The sequence below is a fragment of the Balaenoptera ricei genome, chromosome 9 (genome assembly GCF_028023285.1).
Source record: "Balaenoptera ricei isolate mBalRic1 chromosome 9, mBalRic1.hap2, whole genome shotgun sequence".
Taxonomy (NCBI): Eukaryota; Metazoa; Chordata; class Mammalia; order Artiodactyla; family Balaenopteridae; genus Balaenoptera; species Balaenoptera ricei.
Genome location: NC_082647.1, coordinates 35,936,201 through 35,946,200, shown reverse-complemented (window position 1 = coordinate 35,946,200; position 10,000 = coordinate 35,936,201). Strand labels below are relative to the sequence as shown.

Genomic DNA, 10,000 nt, shown 5'->3' with positions numbered 1-10,000 from the left:
AGTAAGCTTGAGGGTGAAGGAAAGATAGGTGGCAGGAAAGGTGAAACTGCCATCATAAGAGAAGTACATACTCAGAGCTCTCATTAGCCAGGGGATCAGTGAAGGCTATTGCAAGTAGTCCAACCTTTGGGAATTTGACTGTAAGTGGACCCACTGCATGGAAGCTTGCAAGCTTGCACAACTCAATCACTGCGCTTTTTAAATAAAAAAGAGGGAGGTTTTGCCTGCTAGGCAGGTCTTTCTATGTTCTTGGAGATCTAATTATTTCTTATTGCTTTAACACTTTTTTACTGTTAAATTCTCTATTTCCTATACTAAAATATTCCTGGTCTCAAGAATTTGAAACTACTTTTTCTTTAGGCAAGGATGAGAAAAAGTATGACAGAATATACCTGCTTATCAGGTCTCATGTAAACTGTAACCAGTATTTACTTTTGTATTGGTACCTCGGTTACATTCTTTCGTTTTTAAGTCCTCCTCTCACATATGTAAGAGACAGAGATAGATAGTTCAACACATTGCAGAAAATATTACGTTTTGGTATCATAAATGAACGCCAACTCAGTTTGTCAGAGGTTATAGAATAACAGAATGAAATAAACTTTCCCCAAGCTTTCTTCTTCCCTTGTTTTAAAAAATAAATATTCATAGTAGAAAGGACTGACTTAAAACATTAAAATAATTTTAATGAATTCAACTAGCATTAAAATTTATAAACTCTAATGGATGACTGACCATTTAGCCTGTACCTTGAAAAGTAAAACTTTGTATAGATTTTCACCTGCTTGAGAAATAGATGCTACATATGGTAATTATAAGAATGTGTGAGAGTTAAAGAAGATTTAATATAAAGATTAATGTACAAATATAGTTTTGAAATAATATATGGAAGTAATTAGTTCACCAGAATCATCAGTATTATCAAATCCCTTCCAATTATATTGTGAATGGGGCTTATTGAACTATAAGATGCAGAAGCATAATGTCTCAGTAAAATACATCTGTATAGCTACCATTCTTTCAGATTTGCTGCTGTACTATATTTAAATGAAATAGCATAGAGGTGAAACAATTTTAGTATTTTATGCTGTTTTCATAATGAAATACTTGTGTTTTGTTGCTTGTGTTTTAAATCTTAGTTTAATTGTAATCCTGGAGCAAAACATAACATACTGAATTACTGAATTAATTAATAGCTGATTGAAGTGAAAGATAAGATTTTTATTTGTTCTACTCTTATGTTTCCCAGATGTTTGTCATTCTTGAAGATCTAAGAGTATTCTGTTTGCTAAAGGTAGTCATGGCCATTATTTTTTAAAAATACCATGTTGAAATGCCCTACAACTTTGGATGTTTGGCCTATTAACCTTTTTGAATGAATATTTGAATTTTTCCTAATTAAAGGTTTTTTGTTCTTTTTTTCCCAGAAAGGTGACCTTAGTTTGTGAATAGCATTTTAGGCATGTTGTTTAAGCAAGTGAAAAGCAGTGGCAAATACTTAATACCCAACTTAATTTTCATTTACTTAAGGTCATATCACTTATTATAATAAAGATAATATCACTTGCTATAACAACAGATATCCTTCTCTAAATCATGTTGTAAAGGACTCCCTGTTCCGTTTTTTAAAATTAAAAATATTCATGTGCTTGTTCATTTTTTGTTCTTACACATTCAACTATGTCCTTCATATTTGGCATTTTGATTTATTAGGCAATCTTAGCATTAAATACTTTTAGCAAAGCAGTACTAGATTTCAGATGCACTATGCATGGTGTCCATGATGAATTAATTCCACCAGAGCACAGAAGTTATTATTTAAATGCTAGTTTCTTTCAGAAGTTTTACATCACAGTCAAGTTTTCAAAATTTTGAGGCAAATGTATGTGATTTCTTCTTACATATGTAGATTTTCTGCATACTTAACCCTTTCTTGTGTGACTGTACATAGAAATATTTAGTAATATTTAATATTGATATCTTAAAATGAAGAACTATTTAAGAATATATGATTACTTTTTAATCTTATGACTCACTTTTCTTTAGATGTCATATTTGGAATCTTTTGGATTTAATGCATTTATTTGGTTAAATAAATTAGACACTGAAAGAAACCAGGTACTGGACATAAAATGTCTTTTAATGTCACTGTAAATAATTTTGTTTAAGAAAAGTTCATAGAAATGAATAGCTGTAAAGTTTTTATATGTGCTGTTATTTATTCTTAGTTTTTTAAGAAGTCATTTTTTTTCATCCATTTGTTTTGAGTAAATGGTAAGATGCCAAACAAAATGAGGTTGAATAGTAAGTCACCATGATTATAAGATGAAGTGTCCGTGTATGTGGACAGGCGAGTGTGGTGGGGAAGTGAGGTTATTTTTCCCTTCTTACCATCCTTGACATATACAGTTAGCGCTATCATCTATCTATCCATATCCATCCATACATTCGCATACATATACATACATACAAAAGAGGGTGGAAGAGAAGAAGGATGGGAGAGAGGTAGAGTGGATGAGAGAGGGAGAGAGAGAAAAAGGTGAGAGAGAAGACCAGAGGGAAAAGGTTGAGTGAGCAACAAGAACCAATAGTGTCCCTGGTGGTGGTTGAAATAACACAGCTAACTGTACTTGCCCAGGTCAAGTTTCAAACTTTCGAACATTGCAGTGGATATGGAATAGGGTGCATGCAGGTTTCTGTTATCGCTCTGGCAAATGTCTATCTCACATGGTACAGTTTTATACCAATGGAACCTATAACTCTTAGAGGAAAAAATAAAGCCAACAAGTCTAGCATTCAGTACTACCCTATCATAAAGTAAGGAGGTCTAATTGAGCTATGTCTTTATATCCTGCTATTTGTACAAATAAAAGACTACATCTTGATGCAAAATAAACACAAAAGCACTGTTGTGACTATAACAGGGAGTCATATACTAATTTATATAATAAGTGGTTGTGCACGCTTTATTCAAGATTATGGCTGCAAGAAATGGCATGAATTGCTGGGTGTGTTTAATGCTGGATTATAGCAATTTGAAACATGTCAAACACATGGCTAATGCCTCATGCTTCACTCATTCTTGCGTAAACCTGCATAGCCACCATCCATTATACCCTTGGTAACAACACAATTCTGCAAGTAAATATTGTTACACTAAGTAACCTTTCAATTCAAGTTGTTTAGGAAGAGAAAATGCAATCTTGTGCAGTCAGTTCCAGTGTCAGTTTAATGTTTCAAAAGGGAAGTGGTGTAGAGAATAAGTATCTGTACAGTGACTTGCTTAAAAAAAAGAAAAGAAGAAAAAGAAAAGAAAGGAAAACATAATGCAGGGGAGAAAAGTAGAACTGTATCGTTTGAGTGCAAGGTCGGAAGAGTTATTTTCCGATGTGGCTGAAAAGTTGTGCATGATGAAAGATTTAAAGGTTTAACTAACAGTTCAGACAAACATTAAAACAGCGACTCCCAATTTCACCTTTCTCTTTGATGATCTGGAAATTATTTTCACTGATTTTTGTAAAATGTTTATGGTAGGATTGAGAAGAATGAATAATTTAGTTTGATATATTTGGGATCACAAGCACATCCACTTTGAAAGAATATGCTGAATTTGTAATTATTTAAAATATACTTTAAAAGGTAAACAGCACCTCACACTGTGCTGAAAATATTTCCTCTAGTGGAAAATAGGTGTAGAGATGTCACTAGGAGAAACAGTAAATACTGGAAAGCATCTTCATTATCCTTGAAGATATGTCTCCTTTATAGTGGACATACTTCACGCTCTCTTCTTTAGGTGAAATGTACATTATAATCATCTAATTACACAGTTGCCCTTCTTTTTGCATATTAATCGTGAGTCAGATTCTTCTGTTTTGTAGAGAAAAAAGTACTGTCACTGTTATTGTTTTTCTTAAGCATGATTTTACTAACACTTAAATGATTGAACTTAAAATGTAAATCACAGTTTATACTCCAGGGTTTTATAAAGTCAAAAATTCCACAAGGGATAATAAAATCCTCTGGTTAATAGAAATTGGAAGTTATGTAGGTCTTTCTTCATAATTGTAATAAAGATTTAGACACATGACTCTCTGCTTGTTAGTTATTCTTAATTATTTGATGGCTTTGATTATAACACAGTAATACATGCAGAATTCTTTAATTCATTCAATTGGTCCTGACATTAACTACCCAAAGGTTAGTATTAAATACTGCACCTGTCTGCTACATTTGAACATACAGTAATTTTAAGTTTTATTCCTTGTGTTGCAGACTCTACCCAGAGAAAATAAGTATTTCAAACAGATTTAGATGATGAGGTAAAAACATACACATACATATATACTCCAGATGTATTGTCAAAAGTAAAATTTAAATGCAATATGTGGACGTTATGTCTGTCTGTTTCTACAGTTGAAGAGAACCCAAATTATAATTTTCATATAACTAGTAAAGGCAATCAGACCTTTTCTCTGAATATTTTAAACATTGTGCATGTAAAATTTATGCCTAATTTGAATACTTATTAGCTGCCTAATCTCAGAAAAGAGTATTAGCTTTGTTTTTTTCTTATAAAATCCATCACTGTGTATCAGTTTTCATTTGTATGATTTTTCTTTGTTAATGTTCAATAAGATGTTTAACAAAGCCTATTTGTTCGTAAACACATTTGGTTCAAAAGTAGTTTACTATAGTTACAGCAATTGTTTCCTTTATGATTATGGGTTTTTGTTGTTGATGTTGCTTTTTTTTTTTTTTTAAATCAGAACAGCTATCAGTTGTATTTGTAGTTTTTATTATACTAACTTGCTTTGCTAGCCCAGTTACTGATGGTCTTTTATAAATTAGCAGGGTTTTTTTTAACTGATTTTTCAGAGTCATAGAAATAATCTGATAATTTAGGTTTTGATGAAAATACCTTTTAAAACTATTAAACTATAACCATTAATTTCAATAGTTATAAGATTAGTGTGCAAAAAAATCTCTGTTGGATATGTATCTGTGTTTGTGTGTCTCTCTCTATGTATGTCCATGGCCACATTTTGTAAGAATCTGGGGAAGAAGATTTGTCTATGACATGAAAAGATATTAAGCTTATATTTGCTTTATAATCAATGGGCAGAAATTTTCAATGGACAAAAGTCTTAAAATACAACCAAGTTTAAAACAGTGAAATCATATAGTAACAAAAAATTAGATTGAGTTATAAGTTTAACGTCCTTCTTTGCTTTAGGCTGAGCTCACTGTCTGTCTAGCATTCCTGTTAAAGTCACAGCATAGCCAGGGCATTTCTGAAATTCCGTCCGTAGAAGTAGAACACAGAAGTGCATCTATTAGGTTATGGAGTAGGATTCCGATATCTCTGAGAGCCAAAAGTGATCCTTTTAAACCACAGATTCAAGATGTACTGTGAAATTCTGGTTTGTAAGACCACATTGGTTCTCTATTTACTGCAAGGATTTCCACTGATCTTGGCAGGACATCTCATTGCTATCCTGAAAGTACAGTATATTTATGCAGTGAAAATGATAAAACATTTATTACTGTAGAGAAGGTAATATGCATAATTTATGCTGTTTTTAGCACAATCATTAGTGATATTCTTGATAGATTTTATTTCCAGCTTTCATATCTAATACATGCCTGGAAAATTAATTTTATATCTTTCATTTATTTGCCTATGTTAAAATTGAGTTTTAAGTCATCTTCAAGTGAACAGTTTGATTGCTGCTCATGCATAAGCTTAATTACTTCCCAGGAAGGACAGTATTAAATGTTTTAAATGTCAGAAAAATAAATGAATATGAGCTGTTTGATTAAAAAAATAGGCAATATCTGACGTGTTTGCAGCAGGAGCTTTTTCTTAAAATGCCTCCAAGGCAAAATTTTATTTAGTCACAAAAAAAAAAGAAACCCATTATACTATTTATCATTGGTTGATACCATATGATTTGTAACACCCTTACAAAATTTTAATTTTGTATGATTAGCTGTGCATCATTAAACAACAGCCTTGCATAAGATGTGCTGTAAAATTCTGACAGAATCAAGATAGTGAATATTTAAAATAAGGCTGTATAGTCATCCATGGTTGTCAAAGGTAGATAATAGGAAACATAGAACTGAGTGTGCAATCGTGCCTTCATTTAAACTGGTTTTATAGGTAGACTTTAAAATGTGGTTGTTCATAAATGTTACTGACCATGCTATAGGCATGGTATGTTACTTTGGCTGTTAAATGTAACCACACAAAAATTGCTTATAGAAACCATAATTTCAGTGATTAGTATCTGGATGAGAGCTGAATTTGTATGGCTTTTCTTGGTAAATGACTATTCAAGGCTTTTTTTTTTTTTTTCTTCCAAAGATGCTGTCTCTGTAATTGGCAGAGAGGGACATCTTGATAATGGAAGTGTGAAGGTGTAATGTGTGTTAATTGATACTTCTTAATCACTTTTAGGTATTAAGTCATGATGCAGGAATCTGCGACAGAGACAATAAGCAACAGTTCAATGAATCAAAATGGAATGAGCACTCTGAGCAGCCAATTAGATGCTGGCAGCAGAGATGGAAGATCAAGTGGTGACACCAGCTCTGAAGTAAGCACAGTAGAACTGCTGCATCTGCAACAACAGCAGGTAAGTTTTGTTTTCCTCGGTGATTCCTTAAAACAAATAAGCCTGTTTTCTTGACTATGAAAAATGTATTCAGAGCAAATTGAGCATGTTGTGTTAAGCTAAGGAAGCTGAGCATTTGTGATTATTTGGAACATGATTGAAGTCTGAGCAAAGATAGGATTTTCATCTTAGTTACGTCATACCGGCGCCAGAGTGCCCTTCAGGTGTCAGGCTATTAATTAAGTTCACAGGGTGATTTTCGGAATGTTCTGTAAAGCTTTGTAACAAATATTTTATAGCTTCCAGTTTACTGTCTAACATCGTGCTGCAGAACGATACTTAGTTTTCCACCAGAGGGCCACATTACTTGATACTTGCTTATACAATGAATTTCTTCCAGGTCTGAGCTAAGATGAAAAGGACCACAAGGACTTTTCACAACACAGATGCTTGCCTGTGATAGCTGCAAATATTAGCTATTAATTAGTTGAAATTGGCTGAGAGATTGTGAGCCATGTAAACACCGTAATCATTTATGTTGCTTTTCTTGAAAACTCATTTCAAGAGATTTTGAATATGCATCTTTTGATAACGTTAAAGGCACTTTTTGTTTTCTGCTAGTGTCTCATAAAAGGCAGTTGTTCTCTTTAAACCTAGAAAAGTAAACAACTGCCCAATAAAGGTACACTTTTAAGTAGTGTATTATTCTTCTTATGTGACGGATTCATTTTTCCTGAATTTGTTTGTCAGTGAAATATTCTTTTCAGCCAAAGAATAGCCTCTCCATTCTTCACTGATTCAAGTCTGCAGAAACAGTGACAGAGAACAGACAGCTTTCAAAGCAAATACTTATATTAGGCCAGAATGAGCATCCCTTTTTGAAAATAAGATTATACTTGTTTTAAAATAGAGGTGATTTCTTTAAAACTCTGGATAGCGTTCAGACTAAACATGAAAAGATCATTAAAATGAAAATATAATGAAGTATTATGGAAAATGGTTTCAAATTAAGTGATGTATCATTTACATTTTTAAGTTGGAATATAATGAGAAAGAATGCAGCTCAAAAGTTAAAGCAAGTGCCCACACTAGAGTAAAATTTAATAGAATCATTATTTTAAATAATAACAGCCTTTAGAAAGTTATCTTTGAGTATATGTACTGAGTAATATCTCAACCTTTAGGCATTGTTTTCAAGAATAATCTTTTAAAAGCGCTAGATATAGCTCTTTCAATAAGTTCCCTATTATTTGGGAATTATGTCTCTTTTAATAGACAGCAGTTATTAGGAAGATAATTTTTATTTTGTTTCAAAATATTTTGCTTTCACCATCATAGGATTTAAATGCCTACCAAAGTTGCAGAATTAGCCTATTTTACACATTACTTTAAATAAATGCAGGTTTCAGGATAACCCTTTTTTCCTTTCAATGTATTTATAGAAATATCATACCAGTGGAATGCTATAATATTCCTACTGACTTCCCTAAGTCAGAGTCCTTAGAATTTTAGCCAAATTCTATTTTGTCTGAGAATACATTAAACTGTATTTATAAAGGCAAGTGAAAATGACAACTGAAAATAAACATTACAGTTTAGTACTAATAGACAACAGGTTCCGAAAGGAAATGCAGAGAAGTAACTTATTTTTCTTAAAACTCTGATTAGATTTTTTCTTATAAAGAAAACAGAGTAAAATCATGGCTATACTTTATAGTACTCTGGAGGCGTTTTATGATAAGGTCTGTAAGGTGTGTTTATAACGTGAGTTTGAAGTTTACTTTGTTCTACACAGTTTGTTTATATAAACCTTAAACAGAAGTAAATACAAAAAGTTATGTCCTTCAGATAACTTAGAAAGTTTAGTCATGTATTGCATGTTTGTGGAGTGCCTTCTAGAAGTGATTTAACACAATGGGTATAGTAGGTGTCTACAAAAGACAGTTCAGGAAGTGTCTACAGGAAGATATGTAATGATTTAATAAATAAACATGCAAAAACCTTTGTAAATGTCTCTTCCCTTGGTTATAGTTTAAATATATTAATATAGTTAGACAGTTAAGGTTATTGAATTTCTGTCCTTCCATGAGTGTATTTTCAGCTAGGCCTTTAAGTTCATTAAAGATTGGAATGTCCTTTTTATAAAATGAATGCAGTTATTGCTTTTAATTCTAACATATTCAATACGTTTCAGAAAAAATACAAACCATGGGGAAGTATTAAAACAAATTCATGAGAAGTGAAATAAATTTACAAATGTATCTTTACTTGGTGTTATTTAATTGTACAGTTTTGAACAAAAAATTCAATTACGTCTTAAAAGTATAATGGACTAATCATTTTTGGCTAAGGTCTCTTATTTATAAATATAATTTAGGAGGCAGTGAGTGATGTGAACAAAGTTGAATTTTGTTTGCCATGAACTTCTGGCAGAATATGGCCTGTTTTGAGAACAGAACGTTTACCTTGATTTTTATGGCTTTTGTATTTTCATGGAGGTGAGCAGTTTGAATTAAATCAGGCATGTATTTAGGAGGAAGGGTTAGTGTTTGGAATACAATATAACAAATACTTAATGATAAATGGATTGACAGAGTAAAAGGGATGAAAAAATTATAGCTAGTATTTTTCCTTGCATTTTGTTTACTAATATTGAAATATTTCTGAAAGCTGGAGTATCTTCTTTAAGTTTTAATATTGTAATATAATGGATATGTTCATAGGAGCCACATCCTTGTTGGTATGCTTTGCTGTTTTATATTCACTGAAAAATTAGTAATAAAAAAGCTTTCTCCTGATGAAATTACTATCTCCCTCATTCTTTTCTAATCTTCTAAAATTAGTACAAAGTACCAGAATGTATAATATATGGAGGTAACGTATTTCAAATGTTGTTTTAGATTAACTACATTGAGAAATTATTCTGCATTAGATGTAGAATTTTATTTTGATATTAGGTTTGCAGAATTAATTGTTTGTGTCACTAAGGTCAAAATAGTTGCTAAAAACTTGATTGCTTTACAGGGTAGATTTGAGCTTGCATTTTGAGCATTCATTAAGTCAGATAATCTTTCTGAATGTTTTATGAGATTGTACTGCTTTGAAGGTGTTTCAGGTGATGGTGTTTAAAAACATCTGGTCAGTACTTTCTTACTGTCAGTTCCTTTATCCCTAGTATTCAAAACAGAGTCTTTGAGTAACCATTTAAATGCTAGAATCCCCATATTTTATTTTCAAAATGAAATTGAGAGCAGTGATTTTTTTCAAAAGCATAGTATTTAACATTTACAAAATAATTCTGTGATTTTATTTCATTTTGAATGTCTTTAACCCTGATAATTTGGTCAAGAAGGTGTAAAAGTCTTGAAAAAGCCTGCTTA

The 10,000-nt window shown here is 31.8% G+C and overlaps 1 protein-coding gene across 11 annotated transcripts in view; it reads left to right on the top strand.

Annotated features, from left to right (window-relative positions):
• FOXP2 (forkhead box P2) overlaps positions 1–10,000 on the top strand; it is a 531,282-nt gene that overhangs the window by 281,458 nt on the left and 239,824 nt on the right. For all 11 annotated transcript variants that reach the window (XM_059933570.1, XM_059933568.1, XM_059933564.1 and 8 more), the window contains one exon: positions 6,464–6,641. In XM_059933570.1, coding sequence (XP_059789553.1) covers positions 6,474–6,641 — 168 coding nt within the window. In that variant the 5' untranslated portion in view covers positions 6,464–6,473. The remainder of the gene's footprint in view (positions 1–6,463; positions 6,642–10,000) is intronic.